The sequence below is a fragment of the Oryx dammah genome, unplaced genomic scaffold (genome assembly GCF_014754425.2).
Source record: "Oryx dammah isolate SB20612 unplaced genomic scaffold, SCBI_Odam_1.1 HiC_scaffold_22, whole genome shotgun sequence".
NCBI classification, from domain to species: Eukaryota; Metazoa; Chordata; class Mammalia; order Artiodactyla; family Bovidae; genus Oryx; species Oryx dammah.
This window is the reverse complement of record NW_024070206.1, coordinates 5,768,003-5,784,524: the sequence shown is the minus strand read 5'-3', so window position 1 is coordinate 5,784,524 and position 16,522 is coordinate 5,768,003. Positions and strand designations below refer to the sequence as shown.

General features: G+C 39.5%; 1 protein-coding gene across 2 annotated transcripts in view; it reads left to right on the top strand.

Moving 5' to 3' along the window:
• Positions 1 to 16,522, top strand: part of WDR7 (WD repeat domain 7) — a 357,442-nt gene that overhangs the window by 229,631 nt on the left and 111,289 nt on the right. For both annotated transcript variants that reach the window (XM_040264319.1, XM_040264320.1), the window contains one exon: positions 11,916 to 12,102. In XM_040264319.1, coding sequence (XP_040120253.1) covers positions 11,916 to 12,102 — 187 coding nt within the window. The remainder of the gene's footprint in view (positions 1 to 11,915; positions 12,103 to 16,522) is intronic.

Below are 16,522 nucleotides of genomic sequence, written 5' to 3'. Positions count from 1 at the left end.
TCCGTGCATCAGTCACCGCAGAGAGGAGGGTGGCTCTGCCTGCTAACCGGAAGGGAGCAGGGTCACGGTCTGGACGAGCAGACCGGACCGAGGACTTTCTCATGTTAGACTCGTGGTGCTCTGCGTGCCCTCCATTCTGAAACCCACTTCTTGAAAAGGAAATGGCAGCCCACTCCAGTACTCTTGCCTGGAGAATCCTATGGACAGGGGAGCCTGGTGGGCTACAGTCCATGGGGTCACAGAGTCAGACACGACTGGGCGACTTCCCTTTCTTCTAAGACATGATTTAGCCAAAAGTCATATTCTTCAGGTAGGTTGGGATAGACAGATTGAGCATAATTATTCTATGGTATACTGTCTGGATAAGAAATTATCATATAATCATACCAAATGAAATCCATATATGTCTGTAAAGTTTTTAAAATGTTTTGACAGTCTTATTTATTTTTCTTTATTGCTCCCAGACAATTCAGAAGTATTTGGGCATTTTTATATGTGCTGTGCATAATATCAGAAATAAATACTGTAGTATATTTCTTCCAGGTTCTACTTGGCTGTCAGTAATAGTAGAATAGCAGAAAAAAAAATGTATTTCTTATTGTGGTTTACAACATTACTTCTTTCATCTTTTATTGAAGATGAAGACTGGTTTATAGTACTTTTCAATCTATAGTTTATTATAAAAAAATTAACTAATGAAACTATAGCCATATATAGCTGTTTTGCAAATTCATTAAGAAAGAAACTACATTTGAGGGGGGAAAAAAAAATTAAAACCATGCAGTAGCCAGTAAGATGTGAGGCAGCTAATTGCTTCCTGTCCCTTTTGAAATTACTCAGCCTGAAAAAAGATAGCACATATTGATTTACTGTATAGTAAATGTCCCATGTCTGTGCTCCTCTCACACCCAGATGCACACACACTGCGCATTCACACACAGCAGGAACATCACGAAACTGGGTACCCACCCCTTTCTTTCATCAAACTTACGTAATAAAATCAGGATGGAACATTTTCTTCCTTTGCAGAGGGAGATAGCATAAAATCATGAAAACCCGCAAATGAGTGGCAGTGTGATATTATCTTGAATGCATGATATGTTTGTTTGCTTTAAATCTTTTTAAAAAGCAAGTTTTCCAAGGAAAAAGAAATATTTCCTGATGATGTAGTAGTATCAGTTAATCTGCATGCATATTAATATATCTCTATGCATTTATAGTATTAGAAGCGATGTCAGAACTTAGGCTTGGTTGATCATTTTTTTGAAGTTAATATGAAGATTATGCAAATTTAACCTGTGCTTGTCAATATGGTCTTTTGCTTTATTTCAGGAACAATCCACTCATCTAGAGAACATGTTGTAACTCCTGTTTGTGATTTTTCTATAAATGTTCGATTTTTTTTCAGCATAGACTTTGAAAGTGCTAGTTTTGGTTGTCCTAAAGCCAAATCATTAAAATGAGTGAGAAGTTTAAAAATAACAATAATGATAGATCTTATAGAGGAAACTAAAATCTGCAATTACTCATGTAAGCATGCATTTCTGGAGTGTAGTAGCATGTGTATGTTTCTTTTTTCCTTTAAATGAACATAAATTGTTATCTATGATTTTTAGGTGTGATCCTGGTTGCTTCTATAGCTCAGATAGTTCAGGAATTCATTGTATTACAGTATATTGCACTTTATCTTGAAAGGATCAGAGCATACTTATTTGTAGAAGAGATGGGATTTTGTGATTGGAATGACTTCTCCTTTATTAGATTGTGTGTTAATATATTTCTGTGTGTCCTTTATGTCAAAAAAAAATGTGTATCACTCGCCCACCCCACCAAGTTTTTCTTGGAAATACGTTTGTCCTCCTTGTTTGACATTAGCATCCATTCCCAAAGAGCTGTGTTTCAGGTTTTCATGGAGCTTCGTTGATGGCCCTTCTGTAAACACACCAGCAGCCCTTTCATCCCAGGATTCTGAATACAGGCTTGGCTGCTTCTGCAAGGCTGCTGTTTACTGGCAAGTTCCCATTAACACAGCCACAACTCCTGGGTTAGATAATGGACTCAAAGGTTAAGAGCAGAGGATCTCAACAGCTCCAATCAGCAGGGCTTTTCCAGGGCTAATTACCTCTTTGCTGTGCTGACTCTAATGTGACATGTTTATTGCCTTAACTAACAACTCATTAGCTTAGTTGATGTTTTTGTCAATATTAATTCGTTCATTTAAGCCAAGTCAAAGCTTAAACAAAGATGTCCAGACTGAGAAACGGGCAGCAGAGTGACTTTTGTTTGTTCGTCTTTTTTTTTTTTTTTTTTCCCTCCCTTACTCAACCTCAATAAAATAAATGTGTAGAAAGGAAACATTTAGAGTGCTTATATTGAGAATGTTGGTATTCCTTTGCCTGCATGTAGAACAATTCTGACTTTATTTCTACTGTAGTTATTCTACATTCCATGTCACAGCTTACTTAATATGTAGTATCTACTAAGGGCCACTATATTTCCCCGATGGCTTAGTGGTAAAGAATTTGCCTGCAGTGCCGGAGATGCAGAAGACACAGGTTCAGTCCCCGGGTCAGGAAGATCCCCTGGAGGATGGCATGGCAACCCATGCCAGTATTCTTGCCTGGAGAATCCCATGGACTTAAGAGCCTGGCGGGCTAGAGTCCATTAGGTTGCAAAGAGTAGGACAAGACTGAAGCAACGGGCACGCATGCCAGGGCAACTCTCTGCACTCTTTGGCTGGGCATCTATAAAGGGTTAATGTTCAGCAGCTCCTCATTCCAGTTGAATGTTTTACTGTGGTTATTAGAAAAGAGATAAGTAATTTTTCATATTATTTTACTCTCCACCAGACTACCTATAAAATTACTTGAGATTTATCTTATAATGATCACAAACTTCCTTAATTAGCCTGTGTGAATTACTTTAAAAGTAGAAGCAGTTATGAAGTTATATCAAGTGTTTTTTGCCATACTTTTGGTTGTCATTAATAGTATTTATTAAAGAATATCATTGTTTTGATTTTATGTGTTTTTGTAAATAATAGTTAAATTCTAGAAGCCTGAGAGGCGTACACATGGATAAAGTAGCTGAGCATGAGCCCTTGCTTGAGTAGAGGGTCGATTACTTCGGAGAGACCCATCAGCGTCTTGTGAATCCTGTCATACATTGGCCCAGACCGTCTCACATGCTGTTAAGGGGGTACAGATGACCAGAAATGGTTAACGTCAAATGCTAGTAGAACTGCAGTGTTAGGAAAGTTTCATCTTTGAAAAAGGGCCAGTCTCTGCTTAGAAGGCCAGAGACTCACACTGGTTGGTTGGTTCCTGGAGGTGATCAGGCCTAGAGAAGGCTGATAGAAGCTATGCATAGAACATAGTAAGAAATACATGTTGTATAAACCGGAAAAACTCCTGTTTCCTCCATCTTTCTGTACCTAGAGAGCATTCCACAAACACCAAATCGTTTTCAGTAGTCATGAGAATTCACTGTCCAAGAAGATAAAAATACTTTAGTTTGTGCAGTTGCCTGTCACCTTTTGCAGAGTGCTTCCCTCTCTCTCACCTTCTGGGCTCTTGGTCTGCTTATTTTTCTTTACAGGACTTAGTACTACTTGACATACCTATGTGTTCATTTGGTTGTTTTGTCCCAGCTAGAATGTAAGTTTCATAAGAGCTTCATAAGCTTCAACTTGGTTGACCTGTGCTTTAGAACCATGCCTGGTCCCCAGCAGGCCTAGGAAATAATGGGTCAGTGAAAGGATCCCCCAGCTCTTGGGTGCCAGAGCTAGAACTTGAACCCCTGTTTTCTTGCTTTGCCTTCCGCCCCTGCCCCCAACCATTCATGACATTTAACAACCACACACCTTTGGGGAAAAGGACTTAGAAGTATTTAGATCATTCAACTAAAGATTCCATAGGAAAAAAAAAGATTCCATAGATCCATGGATTTTTTTTGTTTTTACTTCTTTGACATCATAAACATCTGCTTCTACAATTTTACTTCTTTATTGCTGTTTCGCAAATTGTCAGCACTTTTTACCTTCCTTAAGGAGGAAAAGAGCCTTATGCAGTAAGTAATATCCTTTTGTTTATGTGAAGGTAAAACACTTATTTTGGTCTTCCACCCAAAATACATGAAATATCAAAAACAAAATGAGATTAAATTTCACTGTATGACACAACTTAATTAGGAACTCAAAAAGAAAAAAAAAAAGTCCTTTCAATCAAGTAGCATTGGATTTTATACTCTTCTGATTGTTGGATAAGAAACAGCTACTTTATTTGAATCAGAACTGTTTTGACTAAGCTGATATCACATTAATAAGTTTTTAATGTTATTAATAAGTTTTAAAATAACTTCCTAATTTAACAGAAAAATTTTATGCCTTTTAGTAAATGAAATGACTTGATTTCTATGTAATACAGGATGTAAAAAGTTCAAAAGTAGTTTTTTATAGCTATTAATACAAAGCCTCTCATCATAGAGGTGTTTATTATTCTATGTCCATGAATAATGCACACTGTATTGGGATTATTTTTAATCAAATCATGTACCTGTGTAAAGCCAAAGAATAGAATTCTAGATGGCACTCTGCCATCCTGGTTCTTTGATGGACATTAGCAAGTGGGAAAAGGCTTCATTCGTTGGTTATACTTTGAAATAAGTGGCCAATCATTATTAATTCATTTTGTACTCATTGTAATGGCACAAATCATCATAAATTCATTTGCTTTAAAGTGCATATAATATGTTCTCCCACAGGAAGTTCTTGTAATTGAGCTATTAATTAGTACATTTTTAAAATATGACGTTTATTTTTTTTCCCCCTTCTGTACTCTCCAGAGCTGAGGAGGTTAGTGGCCATTTCTTTATTAATGATTTTCTTTTAAGTGTGATGAACCAATTTATCTGAACTAGGCCTGTTAACTAGCCGAGTGCTCAGTCGCTCAGTCGTGTCCAACTCTGCGACCCCAAAGACAGTAGCCTACCAGGCTCCTCTGTCCATGGGAGTCTCCAAGCAAGAATGCTCGAGCGGGTTGCCATTTCCTTTTCCAGTTAACTAGCCGAAGAGGGACCCAAACCCAAGAAAATGGTTCATATATTGCCTACCAACAGGACAATAGTAGTAATTGTCGTCATCTCTAAGGGCTCTTAGGAAATTCTCTGAAATGCTTTAGTTTTATAATAATTCCAGTAAGAAAATCTCATTCTCTCTTGGTAAGCATAGTTTGACTGTGGCTTCTATTTTAGTTGCTAATTCTTAGAACGTCTCCCTGTAGCCCCTGGTTTCCTATAAACATCTCCTGCCATAACATCCAGGTTCCCTTGACTCCAGCAGGCAGGCACTCCGTGACTGAGGGCCCCGCCCTGCCCCCTTCTTCTGCGTTGTCCTGCCCGTTTCCTGCTTCAGCCTCTTCGGTTATTCAGCACCTTCTTCACTGGGTTGTACCAGTTGCTAGAGGGCTTATGACAGCTGGTTGCAGAACAATGAGACCTTCATACTTCAAGAGGAGCATGTAAGGGAAAACTTAGTCCAAAAAAAAAGAAAAGAAAAATTGCAATTGCAAAGCTTGGAAAAAATATTGATTTTAAAGCTTTTTAAATGATCCTTTCTTATTTAGTGTGGTTTCAGCACAAATAGAAACTGGGTTAAAAAAAATACTACACAATTCACATTTGTGTCATGAACATGTCATGTTAGTAGAATCTGTGGTTATATGAAAATAAAGATTTGAGATAGTGTTAAAAATGTTTTGTTAGTGTGTTTAACTGCCAGTTAACTGAGTGCCTGTGTGTTTTAAGTGAATAAAATAAGTCATTTTTTTTCATTATGTTTTGAACAGTGTGCTAACGTTGTTCTTTATGCTATGGAGAGCTCAGGGTACCATCAAGTTTAGTTTCTATACTTGCATTAGAAATGCAAAAGGGGAAAAAGTGGAATAGAATCAATAATATAAAAGTGTTATTTATTATCAAATGATGCTGAAAACGATACCCGATGCTTATAGAAATATATAACTATAGTTCTTTATAATTAATAGGGTTGTCTTATGATAGTTATTCATTAAATGTAGAGTACATTAATAAAGTGAGTCTACACTTTGTGATAAGGATAGAAAAATAATCCATACAGCAAATTCATTATTTCCTAAGTAACAGCCTCAGAGAGAGAGAGTGTGTGTGTGTGTGTGTGTGTGTGTGTGTATTATGACTTGTATTGTTAATCTTTTGAAAGAGCTGGTCATCATAACCAGCCAGATAGGGTAAAAATGTTTTAAGTTAGCATTTTTCCTTGGTCAATTCATGACAGGACAGCAGTCACCTTGCCAGAGCAACAAGTTAGCCATAGTATATGGCTGTACCCACAGCTTACATAGGCTTTATTTTTACTATCTCTGTGTCAATTCTTTTCTCATTTTTAGCGTGTTGCTGTTACAGCAAAGTGTAAATATTTTCTTGCAGAGTTGTGCCTCTGTAGCACTTAAAAAAAATGGTAAGATTAATGTAGGAGCACTTTTTAAAAAAACAGCTTGAGATCAGCTTGAGATAAAGCAGCACTAGAATATGGGCTATTGCTATTACTCTTGACTGCATGACAACAGAATTACTTTCTCAACAGCTGGAGGGTCTAAGTTAATTGTGATTTATCGGATGCTGGGTTTTCAGTGCTTTCTGCTTTTTAAGGGGCTCTGTCTTGATTTGATTTCTTGCCAGGGTTCTGAGCCAGTCTGTATTCTGTAGCTCGTTTGGCTAGACATACAGAGTGGTGATGGGGTGGGGCAGAGGGTGCTGCTTGGTTAATGCCTGCCATAAAGCTGCCAGTGTCTGTACTGTGTACCCATCTTACTGGTAAGAAGGACTAGTCATCTGATAACCCTGCCGTGAATATGGTCACAGGTCGACTTGAATAATGCTGAATTCCATTCTGTAACAAGTTGAGTTAGGAACCTCTCAGCAGTCTCAGTGAAAAGCCAGTAATGGGACTTCTCGGGTGTAATTCTTAGAATGGGGAAGGACCATGCAGTTCCTCGGGACAGTACAAACAGCAGTTATAACAAACAGCAGCTTTTTTCAAAACTTTCTGAGATCATCCTTTTGGGCATGCTCAGTTGTGCTGACTTTTTGCAACCACGTGGACTGTAGCCTGCCAGGCTCCTCTGTCCATGGAATGTTCCAGGCAAGAATACCGGAGTGGGTTGCCATTTCCTACTCCAGGGGATCTTCCCAACCCAGAGATCAAAGCTGCATCTCTTGCTTCTCCTGCATTGGCAGACAGATTCTTTTACCACTGAGCCATCTGGAAAGCTCTCTGATATCATGGGTCAGTAAAATTTCCAAAAATAAAATTTGAGAGGATTTAGCAGAACTTTGTTTTATTTTGCTGAGTGCAAACATTAAGAAAATACCACTATCTGTATCATTTTATATAAAAAAAATTTATTCACCAAAAATGTAGTAAGTACATAACCTTAGAATAAGCACTGTTTTAAACTGAATAAATTTAGCTTTATGAAAAAATGCTCATTACATTATTTATATTTTACCATTTCACCAGAGAGTCATGGAAACTTGGACATAGACCAGCACAAGTTTGTAGCAGATTCTTGGAAATTTGTGTTCTGTGCATAATTTTACTGAGCATGCTGCGTACAGGCTGTATAAAGTAATTTTCAGTATTTGCCAAAGCAAGAATTATGTATTAAGTACTTACTGAATTTATAAATCATGGTGATAAGCCTCATGTGAAAAAACAGTCTTTTAATGAAAATTTCATATGACCCAGGGAATTTGCTCATTTAGCAGATGTGAAAAAGTAATAAAATTAGCTTTGGACTAATTTTGGAATTAATTAGCTTTGGAATAAATACCAAAGATGCCATATTGTTGTTTGTTAAACGTATAGATAATAATTGCTCTCATAAAAAGAAGAATTTCATTCTAAGGGAAGCAGAGAGGACCTGGCAGAAATTACCAGCTGCCAAGCGCAGCCCATTGCAGCATCTCTGCCTGGAAGATTCCATGGGCAGAGGACTCTGGCAGGCTACGGTCCATGGAGTCGCAGAGTCAGAAATGAACAACTGAGCGCATGCGCGTGCAAACACACACACACACACACACACACACAGTCCATGGAGTCACAAAGAGTCAGAAATGAACAAGTGAGCACGCGCACAGGTGTGCTCACATGGACGTGTGCACGCACGCGCACATACACACAACTGCATACCATTCTCCTTTCACATGAGAACAAAATTCTTGAATTGTTGAAGATGGCATTGTGGTTGGATAACAAACTACATTTCCCATCGTTCCCTTCCTTCCTTAAACTGGGGGGATTATGATGTAATTTCGGTCCATGAAATGTAGTTAGATTTTACTGGGGGCTTGGCTTACCTGACACGTGTCCTTCTGCCCTGCAGCCTTCTGCCTCTTCCTGCTGCGAGGTGGGTGCAGTACTGGGTATGCCATCAACTGTCTAGTGGGCGTGATACAGCAAAGATAGAGTCGAAACAGTGATAACTGGGTATGGCTATATTTAGCCGTTGAACCAGCCATAGCAGCCTTCTCATTGTGTGAGAAAAGATAAAACATATCATTTGTTTAATCTTCTGTTTTGGTAGAGTCTCATGAATAAAACATGGTTGTAAAGATGTAAGTTGTGTTCAGAGATGTATACTGGTCACATTGCCCGTGGCCTGAGCCACAGGGGCCTGCAGCTAACCACTTGCCATCCACAGTTCTCAGTTATCTCATCTGAAACATAGGAATAGATCATTGTTTTCTAAGGTCTTTTTGACTTGAAAATGCTATGATTCTAATTCATCCAATTGGCTGGGGATAAGTAGATCAGAATTTAAGAGGCAATAGGTCTTGCCCATTCCTGAAAATCTAATCAAACCTCTCCTTCACTTAGAACTTTCTGGTGGTTCCCCATTGTTACCAGAATACAAACTCTTGGCATGGCAGGTAAGGCCCTTTGTGATTGGGCTCTAATAGCGTGTCCTGCCTCGTGTCTCTGTGTTACATTTCATCCACTTTCTCCTCTTTTCCCTCTTGCCCATCACCCCAACCCTTTCCCTTTCCTCTGACAAATTTTCCAGCCCTGTTGAACTGTGTGTAACCGCTTGGTCTGGCCGTGTTCCCTCTCATCCCTGGTCTTTAGACCTGCTATTCTCTTTTCCTATAACATTTTTTTTTCCATACTCCTCTCCCATGAGTGACTAAGTCCTACTTAGTCTTTAGGTTTGGATATTCAGCTCACCTTTCCCTTCTTATATCCCTAAGATCAGATTAAGTGCCCTTGTTAAGTTCTGTCTTGATACCTTGAGCTTATAAATATTTTAACAGTCTTCGTAATATATTCAGATTGCCTGTTTGCTCACCTGTATCCTGAGCTAGAATGAATTTCCTTGAAAAAAACTGAGTCTTGTTCTCTTTTTTCTCCCTAGGGCTTAGTACACTGTAGCGATACTCTGTAAATAGTTCTCACAGGGATCTTGGGATGGAAGGGTTGGGACCAAATTGTGAAAAGTCTTGAACGAATATCAGGCTGGTTTGTTAAACTTCTTAATGCTGCCGCTGGGAAAGTTTTTTACAAAAAACTCAGTCATAGTGGCAGATGGTGGCATCCTTCTCCACCTTGCTTACTCAGTGAGCTAATGTTCCTTGACTGTAGAACAGTGGGGCATTTATGTAAAATGAGTTAATGTATACTTTTGTACAAAATTACATCTTGTACAGATTAAAATACAACCTTTATTGGGTACCAGAGATTTTAGAAAAGTTCTGAGAGATAAACTTAAAATTCATAAAGTTCTGTCACAAGCTTTGTTTTTTTTTCTGTCAATAGAGAAAGTACTATCATTGTCTTAATTTTAGCTTTTTTATCACCTTGGTCCATATTGCATAGCACCTAAATCATATGGAGTCATAAGTTAGATAAACTTTAAATTACAGAATACAAGTTGAAAAGGAATAAATGTACCTTTCCCTCATTATTATTATTATCATATAAACCATTTAAAAAATCTGGTTCTTTAGTATCAACAGAAAGAATATATGATACAGAAATTTGAATCCTAAGATATCTTCAGAACATAAGTGTCAGTATTGCTGGTAACATTCAAGTTGTAAGCATGTTATTAATCAACAAGGCTAGAAATCAGAAGGTTTAACTTAGAAATCCTCTTATCTTCTCATATTTACATGTTTTGTTGGGAATAACTTGTCAGAGACAGATGTGGAATTTTAACATCTGCATGTCTTTAGAACTCCGAGAGAGATTATTGAAAAAAAAAATAGACACTTATTAGCAGATGTAAAATTTTTGTGTTAAATAGGTCATTTTCCTCTCTACTTCTCTTGATGCTTCCCAAAATGGTAGAAACTGCCCTGCCAGAGCTGTTGGGGTCTTTGCTTTGTGTTGTTAGTCACTAAGTTGTGTCTGACTGTTTGCAACCCCATGGACTATAGCCTGCCAGGCTCTTCTGTCCATGGGATGTCCCAGGCAAGAATGCTTGAGTAGGTTGCCATTTCCTTCTCCAGGGGATCTTCCCGACCCAGGGATTGAACCTGTGTCTCCTGCATTGGCAAGTGGACTCTTTACCATGAAGCCAAAAGGGAAGCCATCCTTCTATTTACCCGCATTTCAATTCATTCTCCTTTAACAATTGGCTGTAACATAAAAGTGAGCAAATGCTTTTACTTGTTGAGTGCAGTAAATTAAATTTCATATGCTATGTTCTTAATTTTGGAAACAGACAAGTTCAACCTGTTATTCAGAATGAGCCCCGATTGCCCCTCATGGAACACATGCCAATGTAGCCCTTGGCAGTACACTGTGTATGGTTTTAATTCATTTAACACTCTGGCCCTTTGCCATAGCTATTATCATCCCCATTTTACAGATAAGGAAACTGAGGTTCACTGAGTATCTTCCTAAGCTTAAACCCCTAGTAAGTTATCAACTGATTAATACTCTGTTGAATCTGAAAACTCTGTTACCTTTAACCAGTATGCTATACAGTGATATGATTTACAGACTGTTTTGTTTCTTCCCCTCAAAAACAAATACAAAAACTTCTTCTAAGTTGCAGTTTGTTCTTTACAGTCCATGGTGCTTTTTTTGTTTTTAATGTCAAAATGCCTTTGGAAGTAGATGAGCTTTTTTGCAGCTTAAACACTATCAGGTTTTTATATACAAATGGTTAGCTTGATCTTCAACATAAAGGAGTGCGTATTGACTAAAATCCAAATCATGTCTTCAGATTTCAAAGTAATATTAAGCTATTTTTAAAAGATGTGTAACAAACTTATGTAAAGAATTGACCATGTGCTTGACATCATCTGCTGTCAGTACATGGGAATGTAGAGGCACATACGTGCTTGGCCTGGGTTAGGGAGAGACTTTTAAAAGCTACACATTCTACCTTCTCCATTTCTCAGTCCTGGTGATAATCATTGCCTGTGATGAGGCATGTTACTGATGAAGCATCATATATAAACTCTGTTAGATGTAGAAGAAAGATGAAGAAATACCATCTTACATTATTTGAAACCATCTCCATTTCACAGAACATTGAGTAGGGAGAAAACTGTTTGGAAGTTTAGACTCACTGATATGTTTTGAAATTATATGTACTTATTTATATATAGTTATTATATAGTTACAACACTTTAGAATTTAGTAGAAAATGTTGTCACTTAACATCTCTTTAAAGAGATAAAGATACTCTCTTTAAAGTACATGGCTAAACAATCTGTAAACTTGAGATCTTTTATAGTCTTACTATTCAAAACCCCTCTTCAATTAAAAAAGGTAAATACAAAGTGGTTTATATTTTGAAAATATAGTTCAAAGAAAACATCACAAAGAAAATTACTTTATCGCTCTGTCTTTCGTTTTGTAATTTTAGGTAAGGCCCTGACATTTCTTCTGCTGCAGCCACCAAGCCCTAAGCTTCCTCCACACAGTACCATCCGCAGAACAGCCATTGATCTGATTGGACGTGGTTTCACAGTCTGGGAGCCTTACATGGATGTGTCTGCTGTCCTTATGGGGCTTCTCGAACTTTGTGCTGATGCCGAGAAACAACTTGCCAAGTATGTGCTCCGTTTTCAATTCATTTGGCTTCTGTTGATTTTGTTTGGTTTTAGCAGAGGTCACTGATTATAATTTTTTTTATAATTTTTAAATTTATAAAAATAATTTTGGGGGCATTTTTTAAATGCCAAAAAATAGACCAGTATCTCAATATATCTGTCATTTTAATACAATTGAGATTTAGCTGTAAGCCAGTGAATGATTTATCTGTGACAGTTTAAAATTTATTTTTATTGCACTTTGACATATTATCAGCTAATAATAGTATAAACATATCATATGTGGAAAATAATACATATATGGTTGCTCAAAATGTTGTACTGATACAATACATGGCCCAGTTGTTGGGGGAATTACTCCTTTGCCCTCACGTTAATTTTTAACCTACTTTACTGAGGTTTCATCTGCACCCAGTTGACAATCAGCCCTCAGGCGGCTGCAGTGGTCCAGGGAAGCAGGGACGAGAGCAGTGGAGAAGGAATAGGAGCCAAGGCAGTTCCTAAAATGAAACTGAGGCTGGTGCTAGAAGTTAGTATTGACTTGAGAACCCAGCCTCCTGACTCCTGGAGGAAGTCTTTTTTGTTTTGTTTTGATGGTGTAAACCACACAGAATATGAGATTGACCACTGAGTCCCTGTTAAAGGATACCATTCGGTGACATTGACCGCACTGACAGCTAAGCCGTCATGAGCACTCCCTGGTTCCCAGGTGTGGCCACCCCGATGGAGACTCCAGCTCCATTGAGAAGTCACTTCCCGTTCTCTCCTCCCAGCGGCCCTGACGGTCTTCCATCTCTGTGAAGCTGCCTGTTGTGGCCATTTCACATAGATGGAGTTATATGGTATGTGGTCTTTCGTGTCTGACTCCTTTCACTTAGCGTGATGACTCCAAGGTCCGTTCAACGTTGCAGCCTCTTTTCAGTACTTCGTTTCTTTGTGTGGTTGAGCAACATTCCATTCTGTTGCTTTACCACATTTTATTTCTCTATCCATTGATGGTCATTTGGGTTGTTTCTACTCTAGTCCACTGTTGTGAATAGAGCTGCTATGAAAATTCAGATTCATGGAGATGTATTTGTGTGAACAGCTACTTTCATTTCTAAGTAGATAACCCGTAAGTGGCATTTCTGGGTCACATTATAATTCTGTGTATAACCTATTAAGATGAATCACCAAACTGTTCTCCACAGCAGCTGTGCAGTTTTCTGGGTGGACCAGCAGCGTGCAAGAGTCACTTTCTCTCCATCCTCGCCACCACGTGTCTTCCGTTTTTGTTGTTGCTGTTCGAGTATAGTCATCCTAGTAAGCGTGAAGTCCTGGTGGCGGGAATCTTGCACCCCTGTCTGTCCTGCGATGCCTTTCTCAGTGTACAGGCAGATCTTGTTTTATTGTGCATAGTTTTATTGTGTTCTGCAGATACTGGGTTATTTTGTTGCTGTTGTTTTTTCTTTTTACAACTCAAATGTTTGTGCTAACCCTGCATCAAAGAAGTCTTGTGGCACCATTTTTCCAACAGCATTTGATCATTCATGACGCTTTGTCTTGTTTTGGTAATTCTAGCAGTATTTCAGACTTTTTTTTATTATTGTATTTGTTATGGTTATCTGAAGTCAGTAATCTTTGATGTTATTTTTGTAACTTGTGATCTTTTTAGCAACAATGTATTTTTAAATTAAGGGATATACATGTTAAGAAATACTTAACAATATTGTGTCCTTAATAGTCGACAGTGTAGTATAAACATACTTTTTATGTGATTGCTGAGAAGCTAAAAAATTCACATGATTCACTTTATTGTGATACTCGCTTTACTGTGATGCTGTGGAATTGAACCTACAGTAACTTCTGGGTCTGCTTGTAACTGTTAGCACCTCTTTTGATTTTTTTTCAGTGAACGACATTTCATTCTTATCATTATTAACCTTTAAAAGAAAGCTAGCGTTCTCTGCCCTTTTCTCCGTGGCTGCCTCTCTCATATCCATGCTTTGGGCCTGTCTCTCTGCTGGCTGCTCTGTGCTCAGAATGGACACCAGAGCAGCCGCTGAAGGCTCGACTGGGATGCCGTGACTTTGTCCTCAGGCTGGGTATGCCCGTTTCAAAGTCCCGAGATTGCTGAGTAGGGGAAGGGAATTCATTTCACACCTAAGCAGCCGCCCTCCCCCATCACATCCTGTCCTACCGCCATGCTTCCTAAGCCTCGCCCCTGAGTCTCCTCGCTCAGCGCCCTTCAGCAACTTCGTTCACCTCTCACCTCAGTTCCATCTACAAGCTGGGGCTAATTGAGCACCTGGATCATAAGACTGATGGTAGGTGAGTTCATATTTGTTAAGTGCTTAGGAGAGCACTCAGCACGTCTTCTGAGACGGTATGGATGCTGCCATCTGATGCTGGGTGTGGGGTGTGGATGGTGATGCTGTTGTCCGTGTCCTGGTGTTCAACAGCTGAAGAGACGCCCATTTCTAGAATGGTCACTTCCACATAATGGCAACCACGATAATTTCTGAACACAGGAAGCCGGAAGGTTCTTGATTGACTTTAAGGGGAAGGAGGGACAATGAGCCCATGAGTTAGCAGTAGTCGTAAGAGGCAGCTGGCCTTTGTGCAAAGCCTGACATGTATTTTCAATCTTTTATCCTCCCCTTGGCCGCAGCTGCGGTTGACACCGTCATGGAGTCAACAGAGTGGCTGCTGTTACCTCAGCTCTCCTGGTTACCTTGCTGCTGCTGCTAAGTCGCTTCAGTCGTGTCCGACTCTGTGCGACCCCATAGATGGCAGCCCATCAGGCTCCCCCGTCCCTGGGATTCTCCAGGCAAGAACACTGGAGTGGGTTGCCATTTCCTTCTCCAGTACATTAAAGTGAAAAGTGAAAGTGAAGTCGTTCAGTCGTGTCTGACTCTTCACGACCCAAGGACTGCAGCCCACCAGGCTCCTGCGTCCATGGCATTTTCCAGGCAAGAGGACTGGAGTGGGGTGCCATTGCCTTCTCCGCCTGGTTACCTTGAGAAACCGTTAATGTTTTTGATCGTCCAGAATTCGCTTCGACAGAATTTTATAGCCTGTTTTCAAATCTGGTCCAAACACAATTTCAATGATTATGTGGTCTTGTTTTGCTGCCTGGGAGAAGTGATAGGTTTTTATTTTAGGCTAACCATTTAATATTTTATTTTGTGTTTAAATAAGTTCACACAAAGCCTATATAAGCAAACATAAAGATGTGCTGTGCTTTATCTACATGGAGTATGTCCACAGACACCAACGCTTGGGTTCTCAGTAGGTAATTTAAATCTTGCTTTTACATCCTTTTCTGTCACGAAGGTTAGTATAACTCTCTCCACACAGCTCTGAATAAATGAACGTATCAGCATGTAGCCTTGAGGAGTCCAATGTGATTTTCATCGTGATAAATTGCATAATAAGCAAGAAAATGTTTGTTTATTAATCTATAACAAGATTCGGATTGAAAATGGCCTGTTGCACCCCTGACACCCTTGGTACAGGCTGAAGAAGGACCGAGATGCAGCGAAGCAGAGCAGCGGGGGTGACTGGGCACCTTCCCTTCCCAGTGCCCACGGGCCGCCCCTCCTGTGCCTGGTTAACTGCATGCACGGTAACAGCGCCCAGCTGCCTCGCTCCTGACTGTGATCTTAAGCTTGCTTTATGAAGAAGCTTTTATGTTAGATTTCTCTTTTTAAAAAGAAAAAAAAATTCAAGAGTGCTTCCCTCTTCATTCCAATTCTTGTGAGTGTATGGAGGAGCTTCTGGGCAGGGCAGCTTGCTCAGGCTGCTACCAACATCTGAAGGACACCCGTGATGGGAGAGTTTCTGTCCTTCCCTCGGTCCCCTGCATCAACATCCTCTGTCAGGGAGGACTCCTGAGAGGGCTTCTGAAAAGCCACATATGGCTCAAGACGAGTAGAGCATTCTCCCAGAATTAAGGTTTTTAATTTTGAAATAGGACTCTAAAATCTTTCGAATCAAAATAAAGCCAGCTGTTTTCAAACATTTTGCTAAATTTTAAACTGTGTTTATTAACTAAGCAAGCATCTATGGAAGGGACAGTGATAGGTGCCGTATGTAGTGAGAAAGTGACATGAGACCAAGATCCTGAAGGCCCTTGTAGTCTTCCAAGAAAGAGAAGATCCTACAGGAAGGAGGAGAGTAAATGGTATGGACATTCATAGCGTGGCTGATAAATTATAGAGGGGCACCCAGACAGCACCCAAAGAAGAGTGTCAGCTGAATCTTCATTTCAGTGATTGTGAAAAGAGGAGGGGACAGACGGGAAAGCACGGGTGTGCTTCAGAGAGGCTGACGAGCAGCTCCACACGCAGGAAAGTGAAAGGAAACATTCTTTTTTAGCTAATTTAATTCATTAATTTCTCACAGAACTTAAAGCCTGGGATCCTCCCATCAAAAACTT